Raw genomic sequence first — 18,121 nt, forward strand, 5'->3', positions numbered from 1 at the left:
CGGTCGGCCCGGCCACGCCTGTGTGCCGGAGGATACGCACACCTCACCTGGGCTCTCCTGAACTTTGCAGCGGGCTAACTGGGAGCAAACACTGTTAGCAGCCTTGCTGAGGAGGCTGTCTGTGAGCAAGGAGGAAGAGGAGAAGGGGTAAAATGAAGGAGTAGTGGTCGGTGTAGGGCTGTGGTGCCTGGGAAGAGGGATACTGGACAGGAGAAACTTCCTCCCCTAAGGCAAAGGAGGTAGGGGGTCACAGCTTGGGTTTCTGCGGAAGCTGGGCAGTGCTGTGGGCTGGCCTAGATCTCTGATGGGAATGTCCTGCCAACACAGCAGTTACTCACGCCATGGTATGTTTGGATGACCTGCTTGTTGTCTTTCTGTTGAACTTGCTCAACAGATGTTGATCATACTGATGTCTTTCCTGTGGCCCAAACCTGGACATGGAAGTCTTAGATGTGGTCTAAGATACTTGGTTTTGGCTCATCCTACCCCCCCAAACATGGTGAGGGCATTTCCCTTTTAGTCCTTTCGTTGTGTGCAAGGTCGTTCTGGCTGCTGGCATCCCAGCTTTGAAGTACCACTCTTGGTGCTGGTGGCTGTGGAGTGCAGCAACAGGTCTTGGTCCTGCTTTAAGAACAGGAGGGACTGATCTGGGCAAGGAACAACTTTTTGCTGGTTGTTAGAGGCTCCAGCCTATGCCATGGAAGGGTTTCAGTGGAGCTGTTGAGTTAATCCCATCCTAAAGCAGACATGGAAGGGACACTTACAGTGCTGCAAGGAGTTTGTCTGGGTAGCTAACAATTTTCCAAGGTGAAGTGTGAAGAGTGGGTATTCCTATTGTTCAGATAGGAGACTGCATTTCTGATGAATGGCAATAAGAAGATAAAGTTTGGTTGTAGGAAACTTTGGTAAGTGCAGCGCCTATCTAATGAGTATTTGGAAATTGTCTTCTGTTTAAAAAACTTGTAAAACTCAGGTCAGAGGTGATGTTAGGCTGGTTTAGATGTTCAGTGTTGAAGACACTGCACATTGTGTTCTTTCCCAAGCAGTGTTGGTCACAGACCTGAATGCTTCACTGTAACCTCTTGCAGGGTGTGTCCGTGGCTGGTTCCTGTACAGCACAGGAAGATGTTCTAGGAAAGTTTGAACTTGATGTCCTGGAGTGGCCCTTGGTGGCTGTTTCCAGGCTGACTAAGCCTAATTTCAGATCTCTGTCCACACAACCAGATTTTGAGGCACTGCTAGATCCACCTTCATTCACCTCCCTAAAAGGGCAGTCCTCAGCATCTGCCCAGTACTTTCTATAGCTGGGCAGAGCTATGTGCTCTGGTTCATGAGGAATCTGAGTTCCAGCTCACAGTTAGCCCTGATTCTACAGCAAGGAAAAGGCACAACTGGTCAGGGTGGAAGGAGTTTGCGGTTGCAATTCTCCTTTTCCCCCCTCCCATTGTATGTTTTGTGCAACATCACATTGTCAGGTTCATCCTGTATGTGTTGTCTGAATGTTGAATGGTGCTGCAGATATGTGAATGGGAGCAGAGGTGAAGGACTTTGCTGCCAGACACTTCAAAGAGGTGGACACTTCCTCTTTGGCAAGATGGAATTCTAGATCCTACTCCTCCTGTCTTCAGACCAGAGCTCTTGTCTGTTTTTAGAAAAATTTTGCCTATTTTCCAAATCTCAACCCAGAAAATCCTCTATGTTTTTCTAGCTCTCTGTGAACAAGAAAAACAACAGAATCAATGGGGAGACCCACCTACTGATCAGATTGGAACATGAATCATTGTGAATAAGTGTCCTAACATTACCTGCAGTTGCGCCTTCAGAGTGACCAATATAATACACATCCTTCTGTCCAGTTTTATTCATGATGAAGTACAGCTCTGCTGGAATATCATATTTACCCATTTCATCAAAGCTAAAGGGAGAAACACAAAAAACTTGCAGATAATTCAGCCATCACAGCGTGAGTTACTGAATGTCAGTTTTGTTCCTTGCACTCAGCAGGACCCATTGAAGGATGAGGTTGCAGGCTGTGTCTGCTTGATTTGGGGAAGTGGGCAGAGGGACACAGCTGTACAGCCAGGCTACCCGATGCCTTGGGCTCTCTGTGGAGGAGGTGCAAGTTTTGCCTGACAGCTGCGGCCCTTGGGGAACTGAATTTAATCAACACTTTCACCAGCATGAGTTACAAGAATTATTTTTCTCCCAGTTAACATCATTTGTGATAAATCAGATTTCTCAACAGAGCTGATCAGTCTCCTTTCTGCACCTGGGACATGGTCATGGGGTGAGACTTCAAGGCTACAGATGCCTCCCAGTTTCGGAAGCCTGTTCCCAAAGAAATCAGCATGGTATATGGACAGAGGTGATCTGTGTACTTCCAGCTTTGCTTCTGTATGTGCTGATTCCAAAAGAGCCCATTCAGATCATGTAGTCCTTCTTATGAGCCCCCTGACATACCCAGCATTGGCTGTATCTGTGGAAAAGAGTTGGTCTAGTCTTCTTAGATGTTGCATGTCCCACTTGGAAGTCAGATTATATGAAAAACAGTAGTGTTTTCATATAGTTCAAAAGGTATTTTTTTCGTAGAACCAGAAGGGGAAAGGTTCTGCATTTTGATAGTAACCACCTAATCTTGCTAGTTCGCTGAGTGTTGCTTTCTTCAGTAATTCTTTTTCCATGGAGTACCTGAACTGCCAGAACTCTTTCTGGCAGGGCTTAAGGGTCTTGTGTTTTAAAGACCAGGTGTCTCCTCGGCTGTTTCCCATCCAGACATCATAGCCAGCATCTGCAAGAATGAAGCCTAGGCTGTTGACGGGCAGGTTAGAAATCCAGTTAATAGAATCTGCTAGAACACCATGGTGTAGCAAAAGTGCAGACTTTTTCCCTAACACAGAAGAGGTTTTCTTAGGCTGTGTAGTAGCTAATGTGTAGTTAAAACTGGGGTGCAGAATCTGGTTTTGCAGGAGTGTTTTAACCCATGTACAGAATTTAGGCCACGTTCTAGGCTGAATGACTAGGTGCCTTTGCTGAGATGGAAAGGTATGGAACATGCCATTGCGTGTGCAAAGGGGAAAGATGGGGAACCCATGTAAGAGTTGTCTCTCAGACCTTCCTTATGTCCTACAACTGTCATACCTGCATATTGGCTGTTCCTTCCAGTGGGAATTCTGAAAACACTGAGAATGTATCCATCCTCTGTTGTAACTTCATATTCCTTGCTGGGGTATCCATGATACCTGATAATTTTACTCTGTGAAAAGCCAAAGGACAGTTTATTAAGATGCATTTACAGTGTAGATATTGGTGTAGAAGGTGTTTAGAGGCTGCTTCTGTCCAGGAACATGAACGTAACCAAGAATATGCCAGTAAGATAAATGTGGTAACATATTGCTAGCTTTTCTCTACTGCTGTGTGTTATACTGGTAGAAGGGTACACCAAAAGGGATTCCTGCAGGGAAAAAAAAACAAACTACATCTCTCTCTTTCATGGATGATCCAATATATGCCATGCCTTAACCACGGAGGCCAGAGGATGCAAACAGCAGTGAGAGTAGTTGGGGTGTGTTTCTGTGATGTGGTTTGTGTACACTACAATGTACTACATTGTGCTGTATGATTCAAATTGTAGTAATTGCTGTAGCATTGGTACTCAAGCACTACACAGACTTACAAGAGTAGCAGAATGCAGTAAAGTGTTCTTCAGACTTGCTTAGGTGGTAGTTGTCTGGTGTTTGACCTCCTATTGTGGGACAAAAAAGAACTGTACTGAGTGACTAACCTTTTGGGAGATATTTTGTCATGTTTTGCAGGGCTGATATAGGTTGTATCTTTCTAGAGAGTAACCATGCATCAGTATCTCTATCTTCATGAGGGAGGGACTTCTCAATTATTTTTATTTTTTATTAAATCTATCATATCCCTTGAGTCACTAGAACATTTGGATTACACCACAACTTGGATATATCCTTAATATTGACATCCAAACTCACTGTAGTCCACTTTGTAGGAGAATACTCCAATTCTTCTGTCAGTAGAATAGAAATCCTTCCACCTGTGTGCTCTGGAAGCTCAGTTTTATAGTAGATATTCCACTGCTTTCTGCAGTTTCATTCAGTTCAAACAAAAGTAAAACACATTCCTCTATTTCTGCATGTGGAGCATTGTTTAGGAACAAAACTGGAAAGTTCAGCATAGGTCACAGTTTGATTTTGTACTAAAGGTGAGGCAGTAGGGTAGCTAAATTGTTACCATTTTTAGGGTATGTTTTTTCTATGTATTGAATGGTCACCTGACTAAGCTGGCATGTTTTAAGCCTTTTATCTGAATGTTTTCTAAATTAGATATAATGCACCAATTAACTCTAAGGCTTGGCAAACACTGTCTCCTTAATTTCAATGGCCAAGTCTTGACTGTTGGAGCCTGGAACAGTAATCTGGTCTTTTTATGCAATGAAACAGTGCCAAAGAGTGGCATTTCCATGGCAAACTGGAATTAACTGAAATATTAAAAAAAAAAAAAGTGGAGGAAGGTATCTGAAAGATACATTGAAAATGCCATTTCTGGAGACTTTTGATATTTAATGAAAATAACCTTAAAACTTTTAGAAATTCATCAGAGTACTCTTGAGAGGGTCATAATGTTTTTTTCACATGCACTGTAAATGGGACAGAAAGGCACCAGGTCATTTAATGTGCTTACCAGATTTTAGAATTGCCAGGTTAACTTACAAGGAAAACTTAAATGGATTTGGAGCTATAATAGCAAAATGTTCAATTTATGTATACGTTTTCAATGCTGAGATTTTCATGCATCCACAGTGATATCCCAAGGGAAGAAAACCCAAGTAGAACAAAATTAAACTATCAGTTACTCCTTTTTCCCATTTGCATGGGTCAAAGACTTCTTCCTCTTCTCCTTTAGCAAGCACGCACTTTGATGCATAACATCAGGCTTGCAGCTCTGAAAGGATGCAGGCTGCCTGCTCTGACAAGCAACTACACAGAATCAAGACAGCACATCTTTATGGAGACAGGCAGCAGAGGAAGGGACCAAGGGCATATATGTACATGTTTCCTACATGCTGAGTAGGTGACAGTCTGCCCATGTACTGAATCTTGGCACCTTTTGGACCAAAAAGACATATTCAACAACAACAACAACGAAAATCAACATTTTCAGGATTCTAATCTAATTATAAGCATGGCAAAGAACACTAAAGCATATGTGTAACAGAAGTGAACCTGTGACTATAAAACTTTACTTGAGTCTCATGCCTCATCATGGTTGAGCTGCTTATCCGTTCTGCAACTGAAGCTCTAACCAAAGTGCTTTTCAAGAGGACCTGAGATGTGATGCTGGATTAAATAGTAATTTACACTCTCTTGGGAGAAATGTTGCCTGAAGCTATTACTCTGATTTGTAGAGGATGGTCTTTTTTTTTTGTTGTTAGTTTGTTTGTTGTTTCTTTAAAATAGTTTTTTAGATTACTATGCATTTGTTTATTTGTATTAGGAAAGGATTAATTAAATTACTAAATTGTTATATGTAACTTCATAGTGATTTGATGAGTCTTTCAACAAGTTGTAGTAGAGAAATTTCAACAACCTGGTCAGCTGATGCAGGAAGATGTGAATTCCTTAGGAGCTGGATGTGAAGAAGTACAGGTGAGGAATACCTTTTCACCCTTGAGGTGTTGCTCACTCCATGTTGTTAGTCCTACAGAATTTTCACCACGTGCTTAAAAAGAGCAATCTATTGTGAGGATCCTAGTGAGTTTGTCACAGGTAGATGTCTGTTTCTGTTACATGTCAATGTAATTTTCTTCAGATAAACAGTCATTAAAACTGGTGTCAGCAAACAAACACTACAGCCATGGTGCTATACTAGTACTTTAACTGGAGAAGGATAGAGACAGTGTAAGTAATTTTATATCGTACTCCACCTCACTGGAGAATAAATATGAAAGTTATGTGGAAATTAAAGTTCTCAAATGTAAGGTAAAGGGCTTGGATTTAAGATGCATACTTACATGCATATGTTTTAAAACTCGTTTTAAAATTTGCTTGAAATACAGGAAACATGAATTTAAAATATAAAGGGAAAAGATATTTTGAGGTGAGTGCAGACACTTGAAATACACATGCCCTACTCAGAAAGCCTGAGTGTAGTACAGCGTCTTATCATCAGAGCCATCAACAATAATTCTCTTCTGAATTAACATATAAAATGATCAGGTTAAACATGAATCATATTCATTGTTTGGGCTGGGCTAGGAAGAGAAGACTGAGCAAAAAGTGATGAAAGCAGATGGCCTGTTTAATTAGAGACTGAGGATAATTATACTGGGAGGTCTCATTAAAGGCGTGGGATTTAGTTGCTTCTCTTTTCCTGAAAGGAGTCTTGAGACGTTCTTGCAGAGCGTTTGGAATATGTTTTAGTCAGAATTAGCTTGTTTGGCATGCTAGCTACCATTTGTAGTTACTTATTTTAAGTTTTAGATTTCATGCTTTTTATTCTATTCTCCATTTCTTCACTTGTAAAACTTTCTTCCTCTCTCTCTCCCTCCTCCTCTCCTCGACCTGTTTTGCTGCTTTCCTTTTTAGGCAACTGAAGGATGTTATTGCAAAAATGACAAAGGAAAATGCTTCTGTGTTGTAACTTGTTCTGTCAGTCTTCTGCAAGCTGCTGTTCTCACGTTTACCTCCCTGGGTTGGGTTTCTGAAGACAATTGTTTTATTCTACCAGGTAGAAAGCACTGAAAGGAAATGTAGCATAAGAAAGTGTGATACTTTTAAGTTAAATATTAACCAGATTCAAACAAGCTCAAGAGCATTTCAAGTGTGGTTAACTTGTTGGGCAGTTGAACAAGAAGGAACTCAAGCAGTGAAGAACAGGCATGGGGATACTCTACTCAGAGGTACGTGACTATTTTTTGCACAGTAACTGAAGCTGTTGAAGGTGTGGATATTCACTGGGTTTGGTTTGTTCCCTTTGCCGCCCCCCATACACAGGCTTATACAGATCTGGAACATTTTTCCCTTTGGAAATGTTTTTCTTTGCCTGTTGCGAGTTGTCAGAAGTATTTTTTGTAGGAGCAAAGGAAATGCAATAACTAGTGTAATTATTGTGACTTCACAAAGTATGTGTTCAACATTTTTTGTTGTTCTGTGTTGAGATGAGAATGATTCGGAATGTGGTGCAAGCAACAGACAACTTTGCAAAATCAGACAACCCCTTGGCTTACACTGAATATAGATAATAAAGCTAATGCCTAAGAAAATATTCCCCTCCCTGCAAACTTGTTTTAGGAAGGAATTTCTTTTTTCTTTGGACTTATCTTTATGGTTTTTTCACAGGCCATGCTTCATTTAGTATTTTCCTAGACTTTAGCATAAATGATACCTAAACATATTGTTTTATAAACTTTCCATTTGTACACATGGGAACAAATAAGGATTTTGGTCCTTTTTGACTATGAATAGAGTGTGTTGCACTGCTATTTCTTTTTCTGGAGATAGCATCACATAGCTGTTCCTTTAAAAGGTTACATTTCTTTGCTGAAAGACACTCTTTTATATTTAAAAAGCTACTCAATGAAATCAAGTATCTTCTCCTCTTTCAGTATTACAAGGACCTTGAATCTGTTCATTCATAAGGTGATTGGTGAATAGACTGTAGCTTATTCTGAAACGATTTTTTGCCTCTCTCCAGGTCTACTCTTCTGAGATAGTATTGCACAGGAAACCAGTATCATCTAGCTTAATTAAATGGGTGTTTAAAGAATGTTCAAATGCTGTCCATATTTTCCATGCTTATTAGTCAATATTCTCATATACATTAGCTTTCTTCCTTTAAAAATTTTGAGATACAGTTTTCTAGGTAAAGTATGGTTCATTTCTACAGGACAGAAATCTAGAGAAATAAAAATAAGACAGTGTAAGTTGCCTTTTCTGAGAAGTATGCATTGGATATTAGGGCATTCCTCAGCATCCTAAACGTGATTTAGACTTCCCTTTTAGTTCATACTGTGCCTTTGAATTAATTTAATACACAGGAAGAGGCTGTGAATTGGTTCAGAATATTTTGACATTGCAATGTATCTCCTTTTTGTCTAAACAACTGCAAAGTGTTGATGTAATTTAGGCAATCCCCGGCTGTTCTCAAAGGAGGAAGCAATTATAAACCAAAATTGCTCCCCTAGTTGCATGACAGGCTTTACCTTCACTTCCTCTCCACTGGCTGAATGCTTTGTCCTTCATACTGTGCCTTTAACCTTTATTTCATGTGTGGTAGAACTTGCTAAATAGCTTGAGGTTTATCACTAGCTCAGCAAAACTAAGCAGAGAGAGATACAAGAAACCCTGAAAACAAGAAGACAAATTCAGATGTGGCCATTCATCTGGATATGAGTAAACTACCAATCACATGTCCCACAATTAATTAAAAATAAAAAATAAAAAAAAAATCAAAGGATCTGTTCTGCAATTGAATTTCCTGACAGTGAAAATTTTTTGCTATTCTCACACTCCTTATCTGGTTATCTTGTATTGAGTGATCTCAGCCATGAAAACTCTTGTCTCTCCTATGAGTACTTCTCACCTTTCCTGAAACCTTAAGTAGAAACTGAACAATTAAATCCTGGTCTGAAGGGCTTGCAGAAGAAGTATTGTAGAAAGAGAGATTTTAAGCACTCAATCATTGGCATATATAATCTTCAAACTCCACCCTCCAGTGTCTGTTCTTTGCTTTTTTCAGTTGGGCAGGCTGTGCTCTGGTTCATGGTTAGCCCTGATGCTATGGCAGGAAAAAGGCACAACTGGTCAGGGTGGAAGGAGTTTGCTGTTGTGATTCTCTGTTTTCCCTCCCTTCCATCATGTGTTTTGTGCAGCATTGTGCTGTCAGGCTCATCTTTTGTATCTTGTCTGAATGTTGAGTGGTGCTGCAGATGTGTGATTAGGAGCAGAGGAGAAGGGCTTTGCTGCCAGACACTTCAAAGAGGTGCTCTCTTCCTCTTTGCCTAAACTGGAAATCTTGGTCCTGCTCCCCCTCCCTTCACACCTGAGCTCATGTTTTTATTGGGTGCAATGTTTGTTGTGCCTGTGCCAGGTCTGCCCTGCTACGTTATGGAGGTGGGCCAGGTCTTTTGTGAGTTCTCTGGGGCAGTCAGGACACGGGGATTTATAAATAATGTGGTGTAGGCAAGAGTAGCCACTCTCTATCTTGGACTGCCTCTCCAACCTCTCCAGAAGTTGTAAACTCAGTTCCCACTGATGCTTTCTTCAGAGTTTTTTGTTGTGGGAGCACTGGCCCTTGTTTCTCACATATACCTAAAGGAGACGTCATAGACATTATATCTGTGCTCCAGTTGCCAGTGCATCTCTAAGAAGGGAAGCTGCAGGGGCTCCTGGCTGTCCTCCACTGCCATCAGATTTCTATTCTCATACTCCTGCTCTACTCCACACCTGAGCCCAAATCTGAGGTGTGAACTTTGGATTCTTTGGTTACGGCTTCCACCTTGCATGTGAAGCCCAGTTATTCTGAGTACATATCCCATAGGTTTATTCCCCCCTTGTGTATGATGGGTGGATAACAATAACATGAAAATCTGAAGCTGGTTGTTAAGCTGTATCACTGCTGAGGCAGTCTTCTAACACTGTAGATAACTGAGTGAGGTTTTGCAGTCTTTTATCCTCCAAGCTTTTCTGTAGACTTAAAGAAAATATGTTTTCTTGGGGTTTGGATGGAATCTACTACTTGTACCTAACATTGTTCTAACTCCATAATTTGCCTCCCTGCTGATCTTCCAGATAGGTGCCATCTAACTGTCTATTTGTAAGAAACTCTATTAGTCTTGTAAGCAAAGTTTGGAGAATTGTTTAAAACAGTCTTAAGCACAGTTAGTCCTCCTTTAGATAGGACCGCCAGAGAGGCAACCCAAAAAAGTGAGAGATGAAAGAGTGATTTGTGGCAGAGACTTCACAAACACAGAAATCCTGGCACGTGCTCAAGCTCCAGCCTGGACCGGTCAGGTTTTATGTCCATTCTGCTGCTACTGAAAACCTGTTTTGTTATTTGACTCTGCAGATTAATAGAAATCTCTTTATAATTTTCATGCTAAATTTCTTGGCCAGATATACGACTTTTTTTACCTTGTTCCTTGAAACCAATTAACACTTACCCTTTAATGTATTTTGGAACACCTACAACCTTGTCTGTACCTGGCCCAGCTAAGCAAATCAGTCTTTCTTCAGGCTCTTCATATTCCTCAGTTGTAGAGATGTTTCATGGTCCTGCCATAGTCTGATCTCATTTTTGGACACAAATGACAAGAACTGTATTCACTACCCCAGTTAAGTGCCTTCTATAACAACTCTCTTTCTGTGAGAGAGACTCTCTAATACAGCATTTGCCACTGGTTGCTGTTGCTGTTGCTGTTCTTGGACAGGTGACTGATTGCCACTTATTTGAAATTTATTACAAGTTTATTACAATAACACGGATTTGTGTTTTTTCCTAACACATTTTCTGAATCTCTATTGTTATTGATATCAATATAATGAATTTACAGTTGTCTGTATTGCTTTGTTCCCTTACTTAAATATTCTGCTACTATGTTTGTCCTTCCAGTCACGGAGTTGTGTTTGCCAGTTTGGGAGGTATACTATGAGTTTGATCCATGGGACTTTTTGCCTTTTTTTGACTAAAAGAGGCATTTTCTAGAATATAAACCAGCAGAGTGGGCCTCAAAAAATCCCATAAAACCAGGAAAAAAGTTTGACTTTTTTTTTTTCTTTAAACATGAAGAGAACATATTAATGCAGGAGAGAATAATTTCTACAAAGAACCACCACTGCAGTGGAATAACAATAAGTAAAAAAATACTTCAAGTACATCAATTACCCATGTATTAGCTGTAGGAATGGATGAGAATTGCTTCCTTACATTCTCTGTGCCCTGGATGTTTTCTGAGAACAACCGGTTTCGGTGGGTAAAATAGCATGAGTCATATGTGCTGGTCTCTGTGCATGACTTCAGTCCTAAATAATGTGGTCTCCTAGGGAGTGGTATGTGCTCCATCCTTATTCATGGCTCTAGAACTGAGTTCAACAGTAGTGTAAGGTTTAGAAAAAGATCCCACGGGTCAGTGAGAGTATCAGTCAGAAATGCCTTGGGTTTAATAGCCTAGCAAGTACAGAAAGAAAAGCAAAAAAGCATGTCATTTGCTGACATGAGCTGCTGAACTAGCAAGTATCATTCTAGGAAAGAATAAGACTGTATGGTAAATGACTGCAATTTGATCAGGTGTTCAACCAAACAGCAAATCTTTTGCATCTTTAAATAAGCAAAGCAATACCTAAAAGCAAAACCAGAAGGGAAATCAGAGGTGCAGACAGACTCCACTTACCTTCTTTTTCCTGGACCTGAAGATACAGTACTAGATGCTGACATGACAGAGAAAACTGATCGTTTAGATGGCACCTACGTGCTGGTCACACCAAAAGAGGTTTAAAGGAGGGTTTTCTCCTCAAAACCATTAAACCAGTTGTGATTCTGGTGGAGTGCAAAATAGCAAATGGTATATGTAGGCTTTTATAAGAATACAGACAGATGTGCAAATTTACAATATTGCAGGTATTTGCTGTTGATATTTATCTGAAATAATAAAAACAAAACAAGAAGTGGTGCAAGGTCTGGTAAACATGTAAATATTTTCTTAGGAAACAAATCACTTTCTTATGCAGCTGTCCAGAAGCAGTAACGATGCTGGAGGTAAACTTGTGTTGTAGATCAAAGTTTGCTGAAGTGAAAGTATAAATAAGAAGAATAATTTTAATATGGGGGGAGAGTATGAGAGGAGGGAAGTAACTGCAGGCAGAGTGAGGAAACAGCTTGGAGTTCAGGGCCAGATTTTTTTCATGTAGTGTATTTAGGATGTGAAAAAAGGAGAATGGAAAGGAAAAACTGCAGACAGTATTTAAAGAAAATTACTATTTTGTAAAATGTTGATAAAATCCTCAGTATCAAAGACAGAAAAAAATAAAATTGTTCTCTTTTTGACTGGAGAACTCAAATGCTACCAGTCTGCCCTATCTGTCACTGCTACTTTCTGCCTGTATTAGGCTGTTAGAAACTTGTATTACTCTTGCCATTCTCAGCCTCTCCTTAGTCTGAATTCGTGCTGCTGGAGAGGGAAGAAATTGCAATTTAGGTCAAGGATGTGTAGAAATACTAAGCAAAAGTTGAGCAGCAAGCAATTCTCCAAAGCCAATCAGGACCTGAGTTGTGGGCATACAGACATATATTTTTTAGGTAAAAAGTTTAGCTTCAAGCTTGAAAAGAAACACTGGGGGGGTTGTTTTCTCAACTTTTACCTGAAGTGTGGTTCTGTTCTGAGAACTGATGAGTCAGGAGTGGTACCTTCTGTTCAGAAGTGCTCAGACAAAGGGAAAGCCTGTTGTAAACTCAGAGAGAACTTGGGCTTGTCTTTGCTTGCTATTTAATACAGTGACCAGCTCCTTTGAGATTGGAAGCCGTTTTTTTTTAAAGGCTGCAAATAAGCCATATTTATTTCTTGAATTATAGAAATAACATCCAAAATTAACAGAAAACTCATTCCACTGTGCAAAGGCTGTGACTTCTGGGGCTGAGGGCTGAGAGCTGCTGTGTGGCAGCTGCAGGAGTGTCTCCTACCACCATCTTCTGGAAGTCACCAAGAACTACAACCTTTGTCAATTATTTTTGGATGTGCAAGTAGTAAGTCAGAATAGGAAGTATGGATGTTTTAATGAAACATATACTGATGAATATTATCTTCTCCCTTCAGCCCATTTGTCAGGCAGCTTATAACAACGATTTCAATAAAGTTCAGTTCCTTTTGGAGCGCAACTGCAACTATCTGAATATCCAGGACAGCTTCAGTGGAGACACCCCCTTAATTTGTGCATGTAAAAAGGGAAACAACAGGATAGTTAGCTATCTTCTAAGAAGACATGCTGATGTCAACCTCAGAAATAAGGTAAGTGGACACTGACTCCTTTGCAACGACTGTTCTTTCAGATTCTTGGAGTGCCAGTGGACACACTGGCAAGCACAGCCAAACCTGTTTATTTCCTACTGAGGCATAACTATAACCCCTAAATTGTAATTCAATAAACCTATATGTTTCTGTTTGTCTCCTCATTTCTTTTCCTAACTTGTTAATGCACACAAGATAATAAACATTGCAAACCTGAATTTTTCTCTGTGTTCATGTTCCCCATTTAGGTAACACTGCATGCCATCCCCAGTCCCCAGTGGATTCTGCCTGCTTACCCATGCAGCACTCCATATTCACTTTGCCCTCCACCTTGTGTCTGTCTCTTCTGTAGTTTTTTTCTTCTGCTTTTTTCTTCACCCTGGTTAAAAGGAAGGTCTGAACAAGAGCCTGTTGACCTTTCACAAATATGTCCCCAAAGAGAGACCAACTCTATAAAAACCTTCCTTACTTCCTTGCCAGACCTGCAGCTTGTCATAGTACAGAGCAGTAGCATCCTAGGGGGCAAGGAGAGAAGCCTTCTCTGCCTTCCTGCCGTGTTCTCTAATTTAGAAAACCAGCCTTCCTTGCTGTTGTTGTTTAACCCCAGCCAACAACTAAGTACCATGTCTAATGTGATGAGAAAGTGTGTTTTTGTGATAAATTTTCTAGTAGGTTACAAATAAAAAGTGGCTGAAAGATGTGTGTTCTGGCTTCATTAGTAATTTATTCTTATGATATCAAGGGTGCTAAAAAAGAAAAACCGCACAGCATTGTCAATTGTATTATATCAAGGCAACGTTTATCAAATTCCTGCACATTTGTGGGCTATCTCACATATCTGCTTTCCAGTGCATTTTTTCATTTCATAGAAGGGCAGCAAATGTTCATGAGGCCAGTGGAATATTCTATCCCACCTATTCTTCTTAATGCAGAAAGCCGTCCATCTTACCTCGAAGTCCCTTTTAAAGGGTTCAGTGTTTTGCATTAAGATAGTTTAAATTTCATTGGTAACCATTTGCTAGCCATGCCTGGCATTCTTAAATGCCTTCCTGCTTCACCTTCATAGATGGAATAAGGCCCTTGGACACAGAGCTTAACTGTGGTGTGAAAGACTGAGAATGAGGAACAGCAGGTGGCACAGAAGGGCTTGTCTGCTTACTTTGAGCCCCTGTGTAACATCATAACCTAGTTTGTCAAATTCCAGTTTGACAATCTGCGAGAAGCTTAACACTAGCATGAAACTTTGTAGCCCTGCCCGTTAGTTGCTTTGGTACATTCGGTATTCAAAGTTTCTTTAAACTCTGTTCTCACTAGGAATTTGTGGTGGTTACTGCTACTTACCTGTGTTTCTCAGATGTCCCAAAGGAGATGTCCTAAAGTCTCATATGTCCTTGCTTCAGTAACCAGCACCTCCATAAGAAGAGGAGCTGTGGGGATTCTTCCTGCTAATTTAACTTGATGGGTGGTGATAGTACCCACGAGATGTCCACTCTGTCTTTTCGGTCTCTGCAGCCATGTCTAGGTGTGCAGACATACACATGGAATCCTTTGGATCCCCCATCCTCCTTGCACATGTAGTCCAATTTTCATTCCCCTATATGTGTTAAATATGCTTCTACTTGAAGGAAGCAAAATGCAAAATGTGTCCCTTTCTGCTTGAAAATCAGAGGAATATTTCCAGTAGATAGTCTAAAAGAAAGCTTGTGAAATCTAAAATAGTCTACTCTTGTCGATATTAAACAAATAAAGTCAGATCACTGAATCTGGTGCTAATCAGAGTTATTCTGTGTTTAGAAGGACCGCACTTGCCTGCATTATGCTGTGAGAAAACGGTTTACCTTCCTTGACTATGTGCTCATCATAATCCTCATGCCAGTTATGCTTATTGGATATCTTCTCATGGTGAGTCTGAATGAAAGCAGGAAAAACACGGTATCTTTCCCTTTCCCTTTATGACATTTTTCATGGCAGTATTTCAGGCTAGGAACCTGTATAGTACACAGGACTGCTTTCTTAAAGCAAGGACTAGATGAATACAACAGAAGAAACAGGAATTTTGCTGTGAATATAGCTGGTGTAGGAACAGAATTGCAGCACTTCATCAGCCTGTTATTTGCAGAAGACACTCTTCTTTTTGGAAAAAACCCACAGTATTTAGCCCAAATTTACTTAGCACTATATATAGATGAACTGTCTTACTGTGTTACTCTTTCTCTTGCACCAAACAGGTCTCAAAGACTAAACAGAATGAAAACCTGATCAAGATGTTGCTCAGAGCTGGAGCTGATGTGAATGCTACAGACTCTGTAAGTGGATTTATAAAAATGTAAATGTGGTTTGCATGCATGCAACAACTCTAAAAACAGACCTCAGAATCTTCTAGCAACATAGTTCTGCTATAGAATGGGATCAGGGACTGAACTGACTGTGACGTACCAGGAGAATTCAGTGTTTCCCCTTGATGTTTAGGCAACAGTTTTTCAATATACTAATGTACACAGAAATAATCCCCACTGATCAACAAATTATTTTTTTTAACATATTTTTTTTTAAGCATAAGAGAATCCAGGTAAGCTGGGCTGAAATACTTATTTGTGAAATACCTGATCCTATAAGGATTCTACCTATATAAGGGTCTCAGTTTATCAGCATTTATGAGTTCTTGAACTGGAGCATATTTTTGGGCAAAGATCATGCCACAGGGCTAGATCCTGTGTCTACTCTTGGTCGTCAGTGTGCCGATCTGCCATAGACAGAGTCCTGTATCCACTAGCCTACTTGGGTGTGGTAAAGACCTCCTCTACTCTAAGATAGAAAAGAATACCCAATTTTATCAGCAACCAAATTCTAAAATGCTGAAGTGCAAGCAAATAGTATTGTTGGGATCAATATCCTGGAATCCTCTGAAATTAGTAAAGAACTACTGGCTTCCTGCTGAAGGTATAAGACCTGTTTTAGCAGCTGCTTTCCATGGAAGGAATGATTTTTTGTTGTTGTTCCTGTTGCTCTTATGATAATGTATTTGTTTTATTGTGTAGTGTGTTGTGGTAGAAACTGATATGTGTGTTTTGCATCCAACTGTTGAGGGAAACTGATAAGGCTACAGGTACTTGCTTAAAGTCTACTAAAGAATTCATAGAACTAAAATTCATCTGCTTCTGTCTCCCTTCAGTCTAGTAGCACAGCCCTTCACTATGCTTGTGAAATGAAAAATCAGGAAGTCATTCCTCTACTGCTTGAAGCTCATGCAGACACTTCTGTAAAGAATCAGGTAAGAAGGTGAAATTGATAACTGTATTTAGCTGGTGTGCAGCAGTTTAAAGAAAAGGGTGCTCAGCTTCCTGGCAGTGGAGTTGTTTCCTGTTTGGTATAAAACATTTGCTCCATTGCTTTTGTTGGCAAGAGCAACTTTGAAGTACAAATCCTTCACTGCTGGATTTCTACCAGTAAACACTGCCCTTATGTCCCCTGGTTTGGCACATCTCATCTGTCTTTACAGTATCTCTTCTTAACTCAGAGCTGCTCTGCAGTTCTGTTCCTAAGAAGCAGGCTACAGGGGAGTGGTAAGAGCCTTCTTAGGTGCTTTTCATGCTGTTATACACCATTATTCTGCAAGAGGCTAAGTCAAGCTGCTCCTGTCACCAGAATAGCTCAAATGTTGCCCAAATCAGTATTGACCTGGGAGTATCTGCATTACTGAGTTGAGGTGAGCAATGTATTACCCATGTTGCTCTTGAATCCAGATCTTAGCTGTGCTAAGTTTTAAAGCTGTGCTAATATCCAAAATTGACTTTTGGATATTAGTCCCAGGAAACAGTGGAATGGCCGTCTGTCTTCAAAGTAATATTAGATCCAGCATGTTCTGAAACCTTTGTTTTAGAGCATGGATGTGACAGGGGAACTTACACAGGAGACCAGTGCATCTGGGTGACAAATTCGGGAAAGCTCCTTGTACTTGATCGATATCTATGATACTGCAATGTATTTCATCTGTTTCTTTCAGGATGGGGAGACTCCCTTAGATATAGCAAGAAGACTGCAGTTCCACAACATTGAAAGCATGCTAAGGAAAGCTTCCTAGTCATCAAGGACTCTCAAACATGCAGAAAATTACCTCATCTGACAATGCATCTTGCATAACAGCAAACGTCCAACAGAGGGTGAAGGCTGTTACTTGATAAAAACTTGGTCCACATCCACCCATTCCTTGCTGTAGACTTTGACAACTTTGTGTGAGACTTGTCAGTATCCCCAAGGCCATGTGTGGGGTGAAAGGAGTTAATTTGATTTTGCTGAGCCATGAATAATTACAATAGTGGTCAAAATATTGCCCTTCCCATCTGTTTCATCAGTCTTATTACTTGACTTCTGCAGTCTGTGGATTTTGAAAGCTAGCTATAAAATATCTGGAAGCCTAAATATTACATATGGTTGGCAGCCAATGCAAAAATAAAATATCCTTTAGAGTGCACATTACTTGTTCTATAGGGGAACTAAACAATATGCTACAGCAGTTGTACAAAGTCTGGTACCCTTCCTCTTAGTATTTCTCTTCCCACAATGGGAGTGACTGGGAAAATAGGTCTCTCGGTTGAGCACTTTTTCCTTCCATCCTTCCTACAAGTTTCACACACCTTAATTCTCACTATATTGCTACAAGGGTAGGATTATCTTCTCCCTTTTTTTTTTCATGTAAGACACAGCAAAAAGAGATTCAATGGCTTGCTGGAGACCATAAAGAAAGCAAATTCCCAGATCACTTTAATGCATTAAGAAATAATAATGAAAATATGTTTGGCATCGTAGAGAAACAGGTCTCTTGACTACCTTTCCAATATAAACAGTGTACTAAAAAAAAAAATCAATAAATGAAATGCTGTTGATGAGAACCAGATGTATTCTTCCCATGGGACTGGACAGGATAGTATGCTTTTCAGAGTGGTGCATGCAGCAGGGGATAATACCAATAATAATAATAATAATAATATATCCATGAATCTTATCTTGCATAGGTAAAAGCAGAGGAAAACCCGCATTTGTAAGCAATGTATTAAAGTGTCCTGCTGCTTTGTGATTTAATAATGCAGCAATAAAAGGGAATCT

At 40.1% G+C, this 18,121-nt stretch overlaps 1 protein-coding gene and 1 long non-coding RNA gene across 3 annotated transcripts; one reads left to right on the plus strand and one right to left on the minus strand.

The window, feature by feature from the left end:
- Positions 1–261: 261 nt before the first annotated feature.
- On the plus strand, positions 262–17,871 carry ANKRD22 (ankyrin repeat domain 22). 2 transcript variants are annotated; one of them, XM_017803873.1, is made up of 7 exons: positions 1,981–5,666; positions 6,606–6,919; positions 12,827–13,018; positions 14,813–14,920; positions 15,247–15,324; positions 16,191–16,289; positions 17,022–17,871. In XM_017803873.1, the coding sequence occupies exons 2-7, from the start codon at positions 6,899–6,901 to the stop codon at positions 17,097–17,099; spliced, it is 576 nt and encodes a 191-aa protein (XP_017659362.1). In that variant the 5' UTR covers positions 1,981–5,666; positions 6,606–6,898; the 3' UTR covers positions 17,100–17,871. The 2 variants fall into 2 exon arrangements, with proteins under 2 accessions (XP_017659363.1, XP_017659362.1); XM_017803874.1 differs by lacking the exons at positions 1,981–5,666; positions 6,606–6,919 and adding an exon at positions 262–344.
- LOC108492055 lies at positions 12,822–14,791 on the minus strand. The gene is made up of 3 exons (XR_001872996.1): positions 14,360–14,791; positions 13,315–13,397; positions 12,822–12,933 (listed from the first exon to the last, which is right to left on the minus strand). It is a non-coding gene; the product is annotated as an uncharacterized LOC108492055 (long non-coding RNA).
- Positions 17,872–18,121: the final 250 nt, after the last annotated feature.

This window comes from Lepidothrix coronata, unplaced genomic scaffold (genome assembly GCF_001604755.1).
Source record: "Lepidothrix coronata isolate B3197 unplaced genomic scaffold, Lepidothrix_coronata-1.0 Scaffold8, whole genome shotgun sequence".
In the NCBI taxonomy this organism is placed as follows: Eukaryota; Metazoa; Chordata; class Aves; order Passeriformes; family Pipridae; genus Lepidothrix; species Lepidothrix coronata.

Excerpts from the sequence above, each read along its gene's own strand:
- ANKRD22 (XM_017803873.1), top strand. The coding sequence starts at position 6,899 with ATGGGGATACTCTACTCAGAG. Across the intron at positions 13,019-14,812 it reads ATGTCAACCTCAGAAATAAG|AAGGACCGCACTTGCCTGCA; the intron begins GTAAGTGGACAC and ends TTCTGTGTTTAG. Across the intron at positions 14,921-15,246 it reads TTATTGGATATCTTCTCATG|GTCTCAAAGACTAAACAGAA; the intron begins GTGAGTCTGAAT and ends TGCACCAAACAG.